The sequence below is a fragment of the Numenius arquata genome, chromosome Z, assembly GCF_964106895.1.
Source record: "Numenius arquata chromosome Z, bNumArq3.hap1.1, whole genome shotgun sequence".
Classification (NCBI taxonomy): domain Eukaryota; kingdom Metazoa; phylum Chordata; class Aves; order Charadriiformes; family Scolopacidae; genus Numenius; species Numenius arquata.
The window spans coordinates 9549483-9569363 of NC_133616.1; the positions used below are offsets into that span (position 1 = coordinate 9549483).

The 19881-nt window shown below is 46.2% G+C and overlaps 1 protein-coding gene across 1 annotated transcript; it reads right to left on the minus strand.

The window, feature by feature from the left end:
- Window positions 1–5880: 5880 nt before the first annotated feature.
- AQP3 (aquaporin 3 (Gill blood group)) lies at window positions 5881–19185 on the minus strand. Its single transcript, XM_074166222.1, has 6 exons — window positions 19078–19185; window positions 9629–9755; window positions 9334–9471; window positions 7705–7823; window positions 6727–6944; window positions 5881–6049 (listed from the first exon to the last, which is right to left on the minus strand). Exons 1-6 carry the CDS (start codon window positions 19183–19185, stop codon window positions 5881–5883), a joined length of 879 nt encoding a protein of 292 aa, XP_074022323.1.
- Between the last annotated feature and the right edge of the window lie 696 nt (window positions 19186–19881).

A 19881-nucleotide genomic window follows, 5' to 3' on the forward strand; every position in this document is an offset into this window, starting at 1 on the left:
TGAGAAGAGAGAAGCTGCAGCAGCTGAAGGGCAGCCACCACTGCAACCAATAAGAGATGGGGAGTAGGGGGAAGAAACCCCACAACAACTTAGTCTCCCACACCACTTGCACCCAGGTTTACCAAGATACTTTGTGCAAGCACAGGTACCCACTCAGTGAGATTTACAAGCATATCTAAAGGGATAGGGCCACATTCCCATGGGCTCCACAGGTGCAGAAATCTGCTTGGTGATATTTTCCGCTTGCTTCCCCACAGGTACTGCTGACATACCACTGGGTACCTTCCCTGGTAAAGGAAAGGATCCAAAATTGTCTGGCTTCCCTTTCATGTTGATGTAACTTTTCAGTAAGTGTTGTTTGTGTTGGATTTCATAACCTGCATAATTTCATGTCAAAAAGTTTCTCAGGTGTCTGTATATCTCACTCAATGCCCACTCCGTGCAGCTGGTCTTACTTCCAAAACACCAGACACCCCTGTACACCTACCAGTTGTAAAAAAGAACCCAAACAAACAAGCAAATAAACAAAAACCCCAAACCCAAGGGATACGGGTACTGCAGGGCTGCCTGGAACTATGCAAACATGGGATCAAGGGTTTCATTCAGCAGTGCAGCAGCTCTTGGCGTGGACGTGTTCTGGGAGCGTATCTGCACAGACCTATCCAAATGTGAATGCAGACTTTGAGCCATTCATGCAACCTGTGTTGTTTCACTTGCAGGGGGAGGGCTTTGATGCTAGCAGAGACATGCTGCTTTCAGCAAGCAAGACAATTTGATTTCAAGATGGGTTTATGGAGATCAGACACTGATTTTTTAAAATGCTTTAGAAATTTCAGGAACGACAGATCAAATCCAAATTTTTAGCCCTAAGCTTGTTACATGGTTTAACAAGAAAAGTCTAATTTTCATTCCTTCTTAAGACTGCTGTTAGAAGGCTGGAGGAAAACCTTAGTCACGCCAGTTTTGCAAATAAAAAAATACCCTGAAATCTTTCTTGACTAAAGTTTGAATCCACCTCCACACTCTAACTTAATAATGATAAATACAAGCCACACCACGAAACTTTGCTGGCAGAATATTTCAGCTGCTTCTTGAATAAAAACTTTATCCTTTAAAATGATGGAGTCTTTCTCTCTCTGTCTTTCACACCTTTATGCTGTTGACCTTTCCTTTTCCAGTGTGGTTTTTTTGTTATTATTATATGGCTAGATAGGAAAATATGTTCAATCTGATAAGCTCATTTGGCTGTATAATCATTCTCCAGGCCCCTGGAGTGAGATGGTTGTGCTCGCTTCTCCAGCCAAATTAGCCTTTTGCAGCAGTGACAAGCCACATGACAGCAGCTGTGTCACAGACACATTTGCCTGGGGTTCCTTGATGTCCTCCTCACGTGCACACTCTGCACCAAGAGAAACCCTCATGAGGGACATTGTTCCTGAACCAGAGCTTGAATGGGGAAGAGTGAAGAGGAACCTCCCACTCAACAAGGAGTCTGTGGTGCCAGGAAGGATTGTTATTATCTTTTACACAGTAAATAATAACCAAGATTGTTTAATTAGAATCATACAATCATTTAGGTTGGAAAAGACCTTTAAGATCATCGAGTCCAAAACACTTGTTGAAGGCTCCTATAAGAGCTGAACGTTCTTATAGGAGCTCCTATACAGAAGCTCCTAAAGAGTTGAATGCCCACAAACTCAGAGGCCCTGGAGACACCAGGACTGCGGACACACTGGAACTGGGCAGTGGGCTAGGACTTCTTTCTGCCTTGAGACATAGGATAAGGGAAAAATCTCTGACTGCGCAGGAGGGCATGGAAGTTCAAGTATGACCTGAGTATGCAGAACTACCAACGAGGCAGCAGAGATTGCAATGGTTTTCATGGCTTCGTCTTTGCCAATGTTGTCCCTCAATAGAGCCTAGTCCTTCACCCTCTTTCTAGGAGAGCAGGCAAGGAACTGTCCTTCTCGCTTGGAGGTGGTCAGCCAACCAAGTGCCAGCCTGCTCCTGCAACCCCAACACCTACCGCTGGCAGATTAAGAGCTGAAACTCACTTGGAGATAGAAGAGCTGCACAAAGGGAGGCTGCACTAGTCTCCCATCTGCACCACAGTTCCCAGCAGCATCGTCCCTTTGATTCATGATGCCACCTTGCTCCTGCAAGGAGAAGCAGAGGAGGGTCTGGAAGAGATCAGCTCTGCGTGGCACTTCACAGATGGACAAAGCAAACAGAGCTGGAAGAGCCTCCTGAGGCATGTGTCTCAAGGCACCAGGAGAATAGGGAACCAAAAGCAGGTTTCTTCAGGTCCCAACTGATGTGCCACCACGTTACACCACCTGCAGTGAAGATCTTAGACCAGCTGAGAATCAAGGCCAGTTTCAGCCTGGCTTATAAATTTCATAGGTTTTAAAGTCAGAAGGGACAATTCCTGTCAACTTGACCTTCTGTAATATAAAGGTCTGGGAATTTCCTCCAGTGGGACTTGCTTGCAGTTTAACTGCAAGACCTTTTTGCAAGACAGCCAGTCTTAATTTGAAAACCTCACACAATAGAGAATCCACAACATCTTTTTACATTTTGTTCCAGTGACAAATTACTCTCCCTGTCAAGCATGAATAGTTTAAGTCAAAGATTTATTTCTTCCTACAAAGTAAGTATATTTCAACAGCTTGGCAGCTGGAGTTCATCTGACCTAAAACCCGGATGACTATATTTGTCCAGATGAGTCTTACCTCTCCAGTGACTCCAAAACAAGGCATTAACTACAAGATGAATCATTGCCTTTGAAATTTAAGTATGGAGAAAAAAGAAAAAAGTGTCTTTTTGTTTGCATGGGCCTGCCAGCTGAATAACGCCCAGAAGCTCTCTCAAGGCAGCTACATTGAAAACAAACAAAACCACAACTTGCAGCAATTTAAGGGTACCTGCTGCCAGGGAAAATGCCATCTGTGGTTAACTCCATCTTTACCTCCCCCCACTTCAAAAACACTTCTACAGCTCTTGAAGTCTGGCATATCAAACTGTTCTCTGCATTGCCCTCCTTGCATGGTTAGCAAATAGCTGCCCTAATTATAAATTTCATATGAGCCAGATCCTTCTGGAAGGTGAGGCTAAGTTCTCCACAGTTCCCCCTCCAAAAGGCTAAGCCTGTCCTTTTCTGCATGGTAATGTCTCTCTACTCAGCAATGCTTCGTGCGTCTCCAACAGATCGCAGAAAAGCCAAAGCTTTAAACAATGGGGATATAGTTAAGGCAAAAATTTTCACCTGAAACTGGTATCTTATTGAACTTTTTATAAGGGCAATAACATAGAACCACTGAGGCACAAGTAAGGAAGGGCACATGCCGGGTGGAAGCAGGAGAGAATGCACCAAAAAAAAAGAGGAAAAAAAACCCCACAAACCAAAAAAAACCCAAACAAACCCAAAACCCACACCTTGAATCAGAAGTCTTAAGGTCTGTAGTAAGAATTGTTATTCCTTGATCAAGTCCTTTGGAAGATGCCACATGGAAGAAGAGTAGAAAAAGGACTAACAGTCCTGAAGGGAAATGGGAATTGACCTCTGCGGTTATGTTAGTTTATCACAGTAGCATACAAGACTTCTACACAAACCTTGAGGGACAAACTTTGAAGATAGAAATGGAATGAAGCAGCATGCTGACTGCAGATAGAGCGTACCAAACAAACTCAGCAACTTTCTTGCCAAAAGCCATTTGATTTCTGGTTGGTGAATTGCAGGAAACCACATTCATCCAGACCTCACCGAATTGTTCAGTATAGCATTGTATGGGAAGTTATGAGTTATTTTAAGGCAGCACAATTAATACAGGAAAAATACAGCAGGACACAGATCAGCCAAAGAGCAACAATAATTTTATTTACAGAGATCACACGCTGGAAGAAAGCTGTATGTGCAGTTCTTTTAGCACTGGGCTCAGGTTTGTAACATTTTTCCTTGTATGGCATAGTTAATAAAAAGAAGTGACAAGTGAAATATGCCTGGCGATGCTGGACAGTGTGCTGAATGCAGCGCATTCTCAGAAGAATGGCATTAATTGAAAGAAAAGTGAGAGAAGTTAAATGTTACAAAGGGCAAGGGACAAATGCTGACCACTTGCTCCTTTTGCCCAAGAAAAAAGGTGCCCAGTAGCAGGACATCCCCACCCAGCAGCCTATACCTTGGGCTTTGTGCTGAGTACAGGCACCCTGTCTCCTCCCACTCGCCCCAATAGCCCAGCCCAAAGGGGAAAGAAATAAAACCCAAATGGAGCATGTGGATGTGTTGCCCGAAAGAGTTAATTCCATTTTGCTCTTGCAGGCTGAAGAGGAAGACTGCTTGAGGAAGCTATTGCTATAGATGACTTCCTTTCCATGGAAAAGTTTACTAACAGCTGCTTAAAATACAACCAACACTAGCATTTTACAGTGTGGGTATTGACATTTTATTTTTTAAACAGAAAAAAACAAAAAAGGAATACATCATTTTAGTGAATGGAAATGTGTACAAAGTTATATATTTCAAGGAATTCACACATTAAAGAAACAGGCTTTGAAAGAGTTTCTCTAATGCAGTGGCATGGGACCTACAAATTCTTTCAAACCGATACTGCTTGTTTCAAATACTCTGCAATAATATGGTTTTGGGAGAGCCAGAGATCCCCTGAGATGCCAGAACTGCTAGTACAGGAGGTGCCTGACCTCGGTGCCTCACCTGTGATTACCAGGGGCACCCCAGTGATTCTGCAAGGTACAAGAGGAGGTGTTCCAACACAATGCCATAACCTAAGGCCACCTCAGGAAAATCCGACAGGATCTCAAAGCTGTCAGAGTACAGGCAGTTTCCACACATCTTTAAACTGACTCATCCCAAACCTGGTATTTAGTAACAGCTTTAAGGAGTATATTTATATATAAATCATCTACTTTTTAAAAAAAAAATACTATTGTGAAATTTACACAAACACACACAACTTTAGCAACACCATGTTTCCAGTGGAACTTGGTTATTGGCTGCTTGCTTGTTATATACAATGCTGATTAATTGGAAAGGCTGCTACAGGGACCGAAGCTTTCTTTCCAGGTTAGACCCTGGCTAGAACAAGGATTTCCTATGTGTTATATTCAAGGAGTTGGCAATATTTAAAACTGTGATTAGAACACCAGGGTGCAGTGGTTTGTAAACACTTTGTCTTAATATTAAATTGAAATCCAGTGCATTCTCATGCTCTGCTCTGATATTATGGATCAGCTGATTGATTTGATATTCTAAGAATTCATGGGAGATACAAAAAAAAATCTGGCCAATAAAAATCCTTTAGACAAGTTCATTGCTGGTGCCAAATTACTGAGTTTAGAGCAACACCAAACATGAATTTAACCCATACTAGAATCACAGGTAATTTTTTTTTCTGGGATGTAGGAGTTTCCATACCATGTTAGAAAACAATTTAAGTTTTGCACGATCCCCACTCTACAGATGGGTACACAGGTTTGGAGGGAAGCAGTTTGCCAAGCTCACAGGCAAGGCCCGCAACACAGTCCAAAAGAGCTCCAGATTCCTGAACAACTGGCCCATGTTGGAGGTGTTGATCAGCAATGCCCACTTCTTTCCTGAACTCCTACAGTCCTCAATCCCCTTCTACTAGGAAAAGATTACATGATACTGCATTTGGGGAAAGGCTCACAGGAAAATGCCTAAAGCAAATGCATCAGGGATACACACACACACACGCACAAAAAAAAAAAAAAAAAAAAAAGTTTAGAATATCTCAAGACAGGAAAAAAATGCCTTCCTGTTGTTCTTGAAGCTCTTCTTAACTTCTTCCTCTTCTTTGCCAGTTGGAGTCCTGAGTAATGAATGTCTGCCAGATCTGGTCTTCCTCACACCCTTTCCTTGTGCTTCACGTTAGCCAGCTTGACTGTTTCCTGCTCAGAGGCAGGTGGAGAAGGCTCATCGTGACAACCAATCATCAGCTGGTAGACAATCACTCCTGCAATGGCCCCAAGGAACGGAGCAACAATTGGAACCCACCACCACTGTCTACCAGTCCTGGAAAACAAATATAAAATGCACAAGGTAAGAACTGCAACCTACACATTAGGATGTTCATGTTCGGATCTGGAACAACACAAAATCTGGTCACCTCCAAACATTACCATTGACTTGCAAAAGACAACAGTACCCGCATATGCACAGCAATTTCCAAGGCAGATGTTGCCCCTCACTGCAAGTCCAGACGACAAGAAATTCTGAACATCTACTTCCAGGAACTCAAAGACTGTCTCTCCACCAAGAAAGGAGAGAAGTAGCTGCAGTGCCTAGGCACTTTCACTTCCCTCACACTGCTTGCAGGAAGGCGTGTAGTCTCTACTGCTCATGGCTCTCTTAATTTTCTCCAACAACAGCAAAATCCAAATATAACAAATGCCTTACATTTTCTATTGCTAAAACAATGATGATAGGCTAATGTTCAAGGTAAACCCAAACTTCTCAAGGATGTTCTTAGATTGCCTCCCTGATAGCAAAGTTACATCATTTGCTCTCACTGCTGGAAACTGCCAAGCTTTTATGATTTCATAAAGCAAACACTGTCTTTTAAAAATGTTTATAAAATTCAAAGATACTTCATGACTGCTAAGACTCTTTATGATGCCAGAGCCACCAACTACTTGGACTTGTAATTTTTTTCCTCTTGATGCACTGGGTTTTCATTGGCAAGTACGTACCAGAACACTTCAGTGCCCCAGCCAGCAATGGCTGTGAAGAGACGAGGCCCAAAGTCCCTGGCAGGGTTGACAGCGTAGCCAGAGTTGAATCCCATGGAGGTTCCAATAACGAGGACAACAAAACCAACTGTGAAAGCCTCCAGCCCCGTGGGGACAGGGTTGTTGTAGGGATCAACAATAGCCAAGACACAAACAATCAGGGAAGCAGTGCCAATGAACTGGGGAGGAAAGGGGAAAAAGAAGAAGAATTTAATCCAGGTTAATCTTTTAACCAAATTATTTAACTCGTCTGAAGTCCCATGCATTTAGGACTCATCCTCTAAACTCAAAGAGCTGCACTAAGTCATCCCATGGCATTATCAGATCACAGGAGACTGAGCAACCACAGGAATGGGATAGTGGAATGTGCTCCTCCTGGTAGTCCATAGGCTCAATCAAGCCCACACCTTTTTCCCTACCCATTAGAAGAACTATGAATAACTGTTTGAGAAGGCAGAAAAGCTGAAGACATCTTCCTGAACATGCTTCCAACCTGCCGCAGCTAGGTGGCTGCTGTCCCTTTGTGGTTGATGGTAACTTTAAGGTGGAGACAGTCACCTCCAACACCACCCACAACCCCATACCCAGTTGACCTTTGCATTGTGCAATAGCCACAGTAGACAGTGGGAGTAAGGAAGAGCCATCCATTCTCACACTATCGCTCCTCAGGGGCTAAGACCAAGTATTATCCTTTTCACCAGTGTCCTGGCCGGTCTTGTGCAACTCGGTAATCCCCTTAACACAAGCCTTCTTGCTGTAAGGGTGCTTTCTGGCTCTGTTCTTCCTATGGGCTGGTAAAAGACTTGTGCTAGCTCTAAAAACTTTTCTGGATATCTTCTCTTTAAATTTCAATTCATTCTGTAATTAAAAGAGAGACCCAGAACCACCCCAAAAAGTTTCCTCTTCAAATGCATCTTCAACTTCCCAGCAGCCTCTTACCTGGTCAAAGAATCCATTCACAATGTTCAGATGCTGAGACGGGTAGGTGGCAAAGATACCAGCAGTGCCATTTTGTCCTGTTACATACAGCTGGTTGCTGCCAAAAGCCCAGATGGCATCTAGAGGCGGGGGGGGGAAGGAAAGGAAAAGAAGAAAAAAAAAGAAAGGTAGAGAGGTCAGTCATTTTCCAACAGGCATCAGAGAGAGGACCCTGCTTGGAAGATGGCAAAAAGGTAGGCTCCACGGAGCCATGAATATTGAGACAGAATTCCCGGAGCACCCCATTGCTATGTGTTGCAAAACCATCTGCTGTAGGGCATTCATTTGGAAAACTGAGGGCATGATCCACCGCAGAATTTTACCAGTCACGCTCAGATGCCCGAGTCCCTGTTCCTAATATTTCTTGCTTGTCAGGCACCAGGAAAGAGTTAGAGCCAAAAAGTAAACACTAAATTGACTCCAAATCTCTCCCAAAGGTACCCAAATGCCTGTGGTATCAGTCTTGGTATCAAGATCTGAGATAGTGCTATAGATCTGATTTACAGCAAGCAGGATTTGGGCTGACCTTGCACTTTCCTCTAAGCCAATATACAATTAGTTTCACCTCTCAGGGTTGTCTTCTATAGCAGTCAGCCCCTTGCCTACCACTATGTAGAAACTGGATAACTCGCCTAGCTGGGCTGTCTAGATTCCCTCCATGGTCAGTGGAGAGAAAAACGGGCACTTTCTGAAGGCAGCTCTTCCATGGTTTAGGCAGCTAAGATGGGATTAACTCTTCTGAAGAGGAGACTTCAGCCCACCAAATAGAAAGGTAACTGGTGGTGAACTGAAGTCCTGATGTTAACAGAGATGAAGGTAGGTCACCCTGCTTCTTTGAAAAGCAGTTGGTGCTAGTGCTTGGGTGGTCACTTCCTCCCTCCAGGTGGAAGCTACAGTGACACAGATGACCTGCTCAGCTACAGGGAACACTGCTCCTATTGCCAGAAACAGACATCAGGTGGCAAACTCTGAGTCAAAATGTCACCCTTGATATTTGAGGAAGAGCAATTTCCAGCACAAAGAGTCAGTTTTTGACCACTGAATATTGCCCTGTGATAAGGAACAGATGCATGAGGAACTGGAATTCTAGGATGCTTTCCAAGGTATAGAATCACTCTGATAAATGTAGCAAAAACTGCTAGAAGTCCTGTTGTCTGGAAGCTAACATGAGACAATGCAGAAAGCATCCATGGTGAAGTCTTTGCTTTTTACCTTTTTTAAAGGATAAAACAGCCGTGGAAAAATGAACAGATAAAATCTCCATTACTACTAGTGTGCCATCAGCATTTCTGAAAGATCTGTTTAATACAGATAGTACCTGCAATCAGGACCATCCAGTGGTCCACGTTACAGTGATCAGTACTCAAGGACAAAGACTCACACACTGACAATGCTGGTGGGCCTTCAGATTGATTTGAACCTATCATCATGATGAGAAGAGGAAAGCCTCCCCAGAAACACAGTAAGGAGGTTTCTTACAACTGCTGTGCAAGAAAATGCTTCTCTCCAATTTGGGAACCAGCCTTCCTGCAGTGAGTCATGAAGAGCATCCATCTCACCCCAACAAACACAGAACATTTCTGCACTTACCATAGTACAACCCAAAGACAATTCCAGCTCCCAGGAAAGCTCCCAGTGTTTGGGCCAGGGCATAAATTGGTAGCTTGATCCAGGGCTCCCGAGCCAAGAAGCACATGGCAAAAGTGACAGCTGGGTTCAGATGTCCACCTGCAGAGAGGATGGTGGTTACTGCATTTTATAGGCAGAATTTGTGTCCCGGACATGAGGCAAGGGACACTGGTTTCCATGTCAGTGCCACATAGGAAAAGCACTGCCTACACAATTGTCACAAGTGAAATCCAGCCCACGTGGAGCCACAACGTACCTGATACCTGTCCCGAGATCAAAATGCCGAGCATCACAGCAAAACCAAAGGCCAGGTTGACAGTCAGGAAACCTCCATGAGTCCCTCTGCTGAGCACAATCTGCGCAACGGAGCCACAGCCAAACAGCTAGGAGGAGAAGAAGAGATTGAAATTACCCTCTCCGTTTCACATCACAACCAGCTGCTGACCAGTGCCTGCAACTTCTCCACTTACACTTGCATGCACCATCACAACCCACCCATGACTCAAAGCCTTCAATCTGCAGTCAAAGTATCTAGGTGTTATCTCCAGGGGCAGCAGGGAAGGAGAAAAGACACAGAACAAGTCTATCTCCTGTCAAGGGGAAACAAAGCCAGGGCCAAAATTAAAAGCAAGATCAGACCACAGTTCACCTCTCCAGGAGTCTTTGTCCAACCATGTGATTTTCTGGTGGTAGGTGAGAGGAATCAGCTACACAGCACACTGGACCAAGGTATTTACCATTCAGATGGGGCATCTGAGTCCTTATTGTTAAAATGGCTAATTGTTCAATGCAGTAGCACATTGATTGGAAGGGGACAATTTTGCTAATGCCTGGAAATACAGACATGACTGAAGAAGATCATATGCAGCCTGACATTCATGGAGTCCTCTTCCAGGTGGCACTGGCTGACAGTGAGGGATTGAGGCTGCTTCCTTGAGTACCTGCAGTTGTCCCAGCCCCAAGCAATGCTCTCTGCTGTGGGCACTCTGAGCACAGCCCACACTATCCCAAAGCAGCCCTATCCTTCCAATGGCAAAAACATGTAAGAAAGGATCAGGGAAACACAGCTGACCTGTCTCTGCACCACCAACATGGCACAGGCACCATCAAGAAAAGTCCATATTCCACAGACAGCCTACCACCAGTACAGCCAGAGGCTTGGCCTTCTGTTCAAGATCATGGCTGCCTCAAGCACTTTGGGGGACAAAAGTTGTTTCTGCTGGGTGATAAGGGCTGTTTCCCAGCAGCTGAGGCAGGTATGTGCTCTTGCTCAAAGACGTTTGCTCCAAACGTGTAATGCTTCTTCTCCCAACCACATTCAAAAGCCATCCTTCCTATGCTCACCCTTGACAACCCAGACCAGATTCCCCTGGCAGTTCAGTTCATCACTCATGCATCTGGAGGCTTTCTGCCTGGCCGAGTCTCCCCACTTCCCACTATGTAATATAAGGAGCCCTAATCCTGATCTTTTGTACACTTTTATCTTCCACTGGCTCCACCTGAATTGATTCTTGGCATATACCAGGGATTATCACATCAGCAGGTACTTAGAGCATCCTTAAACTAGGACAGGGATTACAGCTTGTTCCTAAAATCCTTAAATCTAGGGATCAAGGCTTGCCTTATTTCTACTGTCCACATGCCCATATCTACACACCCATCAAGACTTTCTGCTTCTACGAACTCCACCATCCCAGGATTACTCAATTGCAACAGAGGCAGTATATGTTCCCGGGGAATAAGACACCAAATAGGCACCAGGGGTAGCTCTCTTCACCTCTCCTGCCAATACTGGACATGCCCATTGAACAATGCACAATCCAGATGACGGGCAAAGCCAAAACACACCTAACTCATCCCCTCCCATCCCCTTGACAAGGGGTGAATTACTAATAAAGCAAACACTGCACTCAGCCTGCTGGGAAAGGAGCAGCCAGGTAGGCTGCAGGCTGATTCACGAGGTGGACACTCTGTACACAGGTGCCTCTTGACAAGGAGCCAGGTCCCCAACACAGGACCTTGTGTATAAAGAACAAAGGAACCTGTAGAACTCGTTAGTTAATGAGAGGGGACATCCAGCACTGCTCTCTACTGGGAGCAGTCCGAATAGCCCCTTCAATGTCCTAACCCTGAGCTGCCCAGCTGGAAAACCATGGCAGAGGAGACACCCGGGCAAAGGCAGAAAAGATGAGTTTCATTTATTGTGCAGTAAACAAAGCCATCATTCCCAGCTATGCCCAAACCACTGAGGGAAGCTAAGCTCCAACTGAGAAAATAAATACTGGCTGATGGCCAGGGTGACATCTGTTCCTTCCCTTACCCCAGAAGAGCCACTGCATGCTTTAGACAGAGGTTTAGAGAGAGCACTTGGCCATGGCATTCAGCTCTCTAATGCCACACAGCTCATCAGTCTGACCAGGGAGGGGTGAGCCCACAAAAATTGCAATGGGCATCTGAGTTTGGCAGGGTTGGTCCCAGGTTCTTCCAGTTGACGAAGGTATTTGTGTTATTCACTCCGAAAGAACTGGCAGTTCTGCAAGTGGATGGTGGTTGGTTCATTAGCCACATACCTTTTGGTTGCAGAAACCACAAAGTAAATTTCCCCCCCTTTATCCCCCTGTTCACCCATAAAGGTCTTCCCTTAACCTGGAGGAAGGCCAGATCTGCCTTTTCTCAAGAAGTTGTTCTCCATCCTCCTCTCCCCCCGTCCTACACCTGGCAATAGTTCTACAGCTTTTCCTCAGAAGAGAGTCTATGGACCGTGTAAAAACACCCCAGAGCCACTCCGCAGGAGCATTACAGTTATTTATCAGATCAGCCCTGAGCACAATTTGGCTTAATTCAGCATAACAGTGAAAAACCTGACCCTCAGCAGACAAAAAGTGAGGTGATATTTAAGGACAAGTCTGAACTTTGATATGCACGTGTGCAATTCCATCCTGCACCAGTGGCGGCCACTGAGCATGAACGTATATGCTCGTGCATGACATCCATCCGTGGCATTTGACTTTCAGGAACCAGTTCAAATCATGTTCACCCATGCTTTTGTGGCAAGGGGCTTGACATTACAGAGTTTTGTTGTGGTAGCGGCTATTATGATTTTTAATCACACCATTTCCACTTCTGCTATTTGCTAGTTTTTCTTCTAATTCATTTTCCCAGGCCATATGAGACAGCAGACCCTCAGCATCCATATTTTAAGTCTTCCCTTTCCAGCGCTTGCAGGTAAACATTTAGGAGAACCTAGCTTGAGTCGAAAGGCCAGGAAGGTCAAGTAAAAGCAATTCAGCATTTATCCCAGTGGCCTTAAAGTCCATGCAACAATGTAAAAGTTCTCAATCAATATTACACCATTATGTTCGGAGACAGTGGTGCACACCCAAGGCAGATATGACCCCTCAATTATTGATTTTAATAACCTGCCTCCAACACTTCTTTTCTTCTTTTTTTTTTTTGGTTAAAAAAACTCCGGACATTAATGGAAGAACATCCCAGCCAACAGAAAGCCAGGTTACCACCTCACACGGCAGCATGTGCAGCAGTCAACTCTTATACCCCCACGATCCACTGGCCAAGTTCAAAAGCAGTTTTAAAGTGCTAATAAAATGATCACAACAAATCATTACTCTGATGGATTAAAGTCCCTCTCCCAGGAATTGAGGTCAATGCACCCATTAACCAGGTTAATGGAAGCCTGCTCCCTAATTTCATCTTACTGGCTCTAGCACATCTAATGGCTTTCCCTGCCAACAGCAAGGTTGCTCCTCTTCCCTCACGAGCTGAGCCAACTCCTTGCACTCTGAAAAATAACAAAGCCCATGTTCTGCAGGATCCGTGAGTTGAACTGGTTTAGGGGTGGAGGGGCTGACAAACACCAAAGCCTGTACAAGGCAGGGGACAGCCAGAAGCACCAGCAGCAAAACCAGGAAAAGGGAGCAGGTCGCCGGGTGAAACTTCAAGCTCAGGGGAGCCTTAAACTCCCTGTGTCCGGGGCATGTCTGGAGACTGGCCATTTGGCTTTATGACCCAAGGTAAAAACACCCTGTCTCAATGTCTGGAGACAAGAAAGCTCTGGAGCTAGTCAAGGCTGATAGGAAAGGACCTTGGAGGATAAAAAAAGTTGAAAAAGCTAATGAAGAAGTGAGGCCATGTGAGTTTATAGTCAGACTTTGTGAAAAGCGGCTCCGAATGTGAACTTGGGAAAAAGGTAGTGCTCAGCACTCACCTGCACAACAGCCAAGTTTCCTCCCTCGCTTGCCTCCTCTTTTCTTTGTGGTGCTTTTTCACACCTTCAGGTGCGACACAAAGGGCCTGGATGCATTTGCTTTTGGACTTCAGACAGACTGATCTCTAAATCAAGATGGGAAAGTTTTGCTGGCATAGCCCCGGAGGAGTGTTATTACCTGAGTTACAAGCTTCCTTTCCAGCCAGCAAATAAACCAGGGATTAGGCAAGGAGCCTGCTGTAAATCTACCCTAATCACCTGGGTGGATGGGAAAGGCTGCTCATCCCTCACTGCCCTCTGGTCAGTGGGGAAGGTGCCAGAAGGGCAGTCAAACCATGGGTCTACTCTGGAGGAAGAGACCCTGAGATATTGATGGAAGATTTTAACCATTAGACACGTAAAGGGAGCCCTCCTCTTCATATCAGAATGGAACTTAAGGCTGTCCTACATTCCCTTCAAGGGGGGAGGCTGGGAGGGAGGGGGCAGAGGACTGTCACTTTACAGACAGTTCAAAACAACTTCCCAACTCCCCTGCAGCTCAATGCAAGAAGGGGTTAAAGACACTGTAAGTCTCCCCCATGGCCTCTTGCTGCCCTCCCCAAGGAGCAGGACCCAGCTGGGTAGATCTGACGACAGATCCATCCCCATTGCTGTTTCTGCTCAAACAGCATGCAGAGATCTTCCTCAACTCCATGGCTCATGCAGCCAGGACAACCTTCATCAGCCACAAAGGCAGTGCAAGGAGCAACGTCATTTTTACCTTTCCCCAGAGCATCTCTTGAACAACCAGGCTGGCCATCATTTACAATTTGCAAAGCAAGGAGAAACGCTAGACCGGGCTTCTTGCCCAGCTCGGCTGGAGCCACCCTGGTCAGAAGCAGTCCTACGGGGAAGGGCAACCACAGATGGTCCTTCATGTTATGGCTCCTTCTGCGTGGCGCGCTGTCCCGGGGCCAGGCAGGGCTGCAGGACTCGAGAGATAAGAGGGTCTAAGGACAGTTGTGCCACACACACATCACATGCTATAACAACACTGCACAAGGCTGGGGAGACAAGCGGCGCTCAGGGCAAGAAACCTGCGCAACCTTCAGCAGAGGAGTCGGGCATTAGAGAGGATATCTACTATTTTACTTTGTTCTCTACCCTCCCCCACCCCAACCATGGAAGCCAAAACACTTATTCTCATATCCCTGGTATCCCTCACATTGGGAGGTTTTAGCTCTTAGAACGACCTGTACTTCTAGCTGGGTTTTGGTCACAGGGTTGGACAACTGCTGGGGAAAAGCTGCCTTCCCACTGAGGGCAAGTCTTGGTGCCTGAACTCTCCTGTTTGTAAGGAAGGAGGACAATCCCTGCTCCTGCATGGGGACAGCAAGGAGGGACAGTTTTGGGCAGTGAGTGAAGAGCTTCGAGCTCTTCTGGTGAGAGAGGTGAGGGAGAGCACCATCACTGCCTTTTCCCAGTCCTCCACACCAAGCTGCACAGACCCTTTGCGGGGAAGGATCAGCAGAGCTCGACATGCTTACAGCAAAGATTTCTAGCCCCTTTCAAGCCCTAGCAAAGCATTAAGAAAAAAAAATGAAATTAAAAAAATACAGTAAAATAAAATAAAAATTAAAAAAATCACATTCTCCAAATGCCACAAGCTGGGTTCAAGCGAATGGGCACAAATCAAACGGCCACGGTGGGAATCGCCGTGCAGCCGCCGGTGGCTGCGGGATGAGCAGCAACTTCATGCCCTGCGCTGCCAATGGTTCACCCGGGCTCCCCCCTTCGCCTTGATCATCCCAACCACTTTGCAGCTCTGGTTTCTGTGGTCTGCAGCCACACTCCTACTCCAAAAAGCTCCCACCTGCCCACAAAGTCAAGACAGCGCCGATTGAAAAGCAGTTAGGGGCTGTTTTGTTCTTTCTTTGTGCCCGCTACAGCAGCGAATGACAGTTAGCCTGACTTGGAAATCAACCATAAACAGCAAGTTCCTCCTCCTGCAAAGGTAAAAACCAAACAGAGCCAGCTTTGGTATTTACAGCCAGCAGGGCAAGGCAAACAGATCGAGGCTTTAAGGGAGGCACGGAGTGCTGCCGCTGGAAATCTAGCTGTAGTGAGTTGCTACAGTAATAACACAAACAGCAAGCCACCGGGAAAACGCCTTCAGCGTTTGCGTTGCTTAACCACTGCCAGCAAGCGGTGCTTCTGACATAGGTGCAAAGTTCAAACCTAAAGTACCACTTGGAAAGTGCATTTTGAAGAGGAAAAAAAAATAGTAACTAGCCATTTTAGTTATCAGAGGAAAGGTAGAATCAGCGTTACTATTCTTGTAACAGAAAGGACACTACTTGCAGAGTAAAACCCCGTTGTGCAAGGTGCTGTACACTGCAAAATCAGCTCGCAAGGAAACAAGGAAAGAGCACCCTTGCCCCTGCGCTATTCAGGGCTTGGCTGCCTTAGTTGAATTATTTTTCTTATCTTATCTTAAAAAAAAGAAAAGGAGGCACTATTTTGTTTTAACTTTCTGCTATCTTTACAACCTCCTTAAAACATAAGAAAAATAAAATCAAGCACTAGGTTAATTCTTACAGGCAAAGAGACTTCGCAGGGGTCTGAAACTGCTTTGCTCTAGAAGAGTCTGAGAGCGCTGCAGTCGTTATGCAAGTGGAAGGGAGGACGGAAGAAGCTGAAGCCGTGCCAATATCCACGGTGGGGCAAGTTTTACATTACACAGTGAAATTTAAAGTAAGCTGCAAACTTTAAACAGTCTCCTTCCCTTCAGCTCAGGAAGTTAATTTCAGGGTGAATAATATCAAACCTTAAATCCATCCCTAATATTGTTCTGCTCTAGATGTATTTGCATGTTTGCATTCAATCAGTTCCATCTCCCGTGAAGACAATTTCATGGATCCCATGTCTTTCCTCAGGTATTTTATTGTCTGAAGCCATAATTTATATTTACCAGGCTGAAATGCAGATAAATGCATGCAAACCCAGCTCAGCCTGCTGGTAGGGTGGTCAGCAGGGGCTTCTACAAGGTACAGAATGACAACTCTCTCCTGGGACTGTCCAATTCAAACCACTACCCAGGCCATCTGGAAGGGGAAGAACATCATCTTCAAGGCACTTTCTGTTTTAGGAAGGTGATACAATAAAAAGATGCAAAAGAATCGAGGTGGGAGGGAGCAAAAAAAAAAATTTTTTTTCCTTTTTTTAAGTAAAATAAATAGAATCTATGAGTGTCACTTCATTAACAGAAGAATAGACTGGGGCAGCTCCAAGGCAGAAAGGGATTGACACCCAGCAGAGCCATACTGCAGGCTTGTTGCCCTGGAATCCATCTACCTCTCTGCTGTATACCCTGTTTTTGTCTGCTGACAACCCCGGAGCATTCACCATGTTTGGGACTTTCCCATTTCTCCCACCAGCCCACCCCACCTGCTCCCACATGGTCACAGTACCCACAGCCCTCCATCTACTGCAGTGTTCCTGCAGGAGATCCCAGGTCACTTTTAGAAGACCCGTAAGATGGAGTTGAATATGTCACTGAAGCCAGCATTTTCTTGCCCCCAGACACGCTCAGGAATTCCGGAATAAGGTGAGGGATCTGCTTGTGCACTTAAACATACACTTTAAAACACAGCAGGTATGGTGCTGCCAAGGGCAAGGCATGCGTCGTCCACTTTTGCCAGTGCATCACCCAGCCTGGCTGGTGGGTGCCCACCACCACCCTCATTTTGGAGACTGGTTATGAGTTTGGACCAAGTCCTTCCTCGGGCTCTGAGCACATCCCGGCTCCTCTCTGCCCCAGAAAGACAAGGCTGCAGGGGAAAAGTTATCTCTGTCATACTATGTAACACAGTTGGAACAAGGAACATTTTTTGGATCACAAGCCCTTCTGAAAGCTCAGATCCCCATGGCTAAAGGCTTGCTTTGTTTCTCCAGCAATGTTAACTTGTCTAGCAGGAAACGTTATTTCTCCTTACAAGTCTTACCTTGCTTCAATCCCAAGACTAACTGCAGCAACATCAGTGATTCATAGACAGCAGCTTTCTACCTGTTAATCACTTTCCTATCAGCTTTTACCCACCTTAATCCTAAATAATCCTTCCCTGAAAAATCAACAAGACATGTTTGCAAATCAGCAAAGGTGGGTCACTCTGACGATAAAGACATTGCACTGTGCGAAGCTGCTTTCTTTTAAGAGTGGTAGCATTTTAGGGGGACCCCTATACTCCCACACAAGACCCACTAGTCTCCTCTTCCTCATCAATAAAGAATCTTACTTATTAAAGCATAAGATAGCCTGTCAGTCCTTCTGTGTTGTCCCCAGGACCATGAGCAGCTTCATCAAACCTTTCTCCGCTTTCAGCTCCTCCAACTGTTAGATTTCTCCCCAAACCGTCCTGCCATCAGTTACGAGGAGGTGCAAACCCACAGTCACTCCACTGGAGCTGATAGGATTGTTCTGGCTTTGCACCACTTCAGAGGAACTTTCACCTGCCGGTATTCACCGTGGGGACTTCAACTCATTCCTGCTGCAACATCAGCGCAACAGGCTCACAGTCCCTTGGCCAGTCCTGCGTTTTTGGATGCAGATGCCTGAAGCCAGATACCCCCACCCCAGTTTTGCTACACCAGCATTCGCTCCCCACTCCTCACACACAACTGTCCACGCTCTTCGCATCTTGCCTTTGACCTCAAAGCAAGCCAGGGCCGCTCAAAACATCTTCTAACCAAGTCACCTATACAGATACCCACCCCGCTTTATGCCTTATATCCCGTCCCTTCAGAAGCCAAGCGTTAAAACCGGCAGAAGAGTTTTGTTGCCGTTTACCACTTAAAAACACACCATCTGACAGCTCGGCGCTGCCACACACATGGCAAGCCCGAGGTCCCGATCAGCCGCCGGCACAGGCTGCCGCGGTGTCGTGCAGCCCCGCTGATAAGACCCTGGGGAACATGCAGCCAGCAGCAAAAAAAAAAACAACCCACTGCAACTGTTTAAATTCTGGCTATTTTTTCTCCATAGGATGCACCAGGAAAACAAAGCGAGGTGAGGAAAAAGCTTTCACTTCCCCCGGGTGATAACACTTGACGTTATTTCAGTGCCAAGAAAATATTCCAGGGCAGAGAGAAAGGAAGTTTTGCATGATCTCTAGCGAAACACTTGATGCTCGCACAGAGACTTGATGCTCCCTGCACTTTTCAGACACATGGAAGCCCCCAAACACCCACCAACCTCTGCAGAGCCCACCCGTTGCCAGCAACCCCAGAGCTCATCCTATGGCAAGGTGCATGAATTTTTTTTTCCTGGGGATAAGGACCTCTCTAGTCCCCCCGGGGCAGGTTGCTTTGGAACTGGGCTCATCCCCGGTGCAAGCTCTGGCAGCAGTTTGAGCACTTTTGGCAGAGCTTCCCCATCCACCAGGACGATCTCCAGCCCGCAGCCAGGGGTTGTGGAGCATCCCCGCACCACGGCATAGACTCACCACCAGGATCAGCGTCCCCAGGCACTCAGCCAGCGCTTGCCGGACTAATTTGTTTCGGATCCTCAGGTGCTCCTCAATAGTAGCAAGAACGTCCTTTTGCCTGCCCATGGCAACAGAGGTGCCCTTCGAGTGGTGTCAGGGAAAAAGCAGCAGCTGACAAAGCCTCAGCAAGGTTTCTTCCCCAGCAGAGATGCCTTGGCTTATAAATAAGTTCAGCGGTGCCTGACACACCTCCTGGGTAACCACACCCCTTCCACCCAACTTATTTTTTTTTCCCCCCCCTTCCTTTTCAGCGTGAGACAGAGTGGGTGTTTTTCTTCATTTTCTTTATTGCTCGCATAGGTGAGCAAAGGATTCCGGAGTTTCAGAAGGAGGAATTAAACGCGACGAAGACATCCTGCTCAAACCCCCCGCTGTTTTCATCAATTACCGCCTAAAACATGGGGCCATATCTGCCCCTCTCCAGCTTCAGCCGAGGTCCTAAAAGCTAAATGCATGGACTGAGCAGTGCCTTAACCCATTTGTGCAACCACAGTACCCTGCTTTCAGCATGCTTTCCCTCCCAAATTCCTGCAGGGTGGCAAAGTGATGAGTACCCCTGTGCTGATCCAGAGGCTGCACGTGCTTTTGCAGCAACGTCGTGGGGCAGGAGGGTTTGATCCCCCACATCTGTACGGCAGGCTGAGGCCAAGGCAGCTCCTGACGCCAGCAACTACCCAGCTGAAGCTGGTGTCAAGAAGCAAGACCGGACCTCTCTCCATGAAAAACTGCATCTAGGTCCAAATTCTTGTGCATTGTTACAGT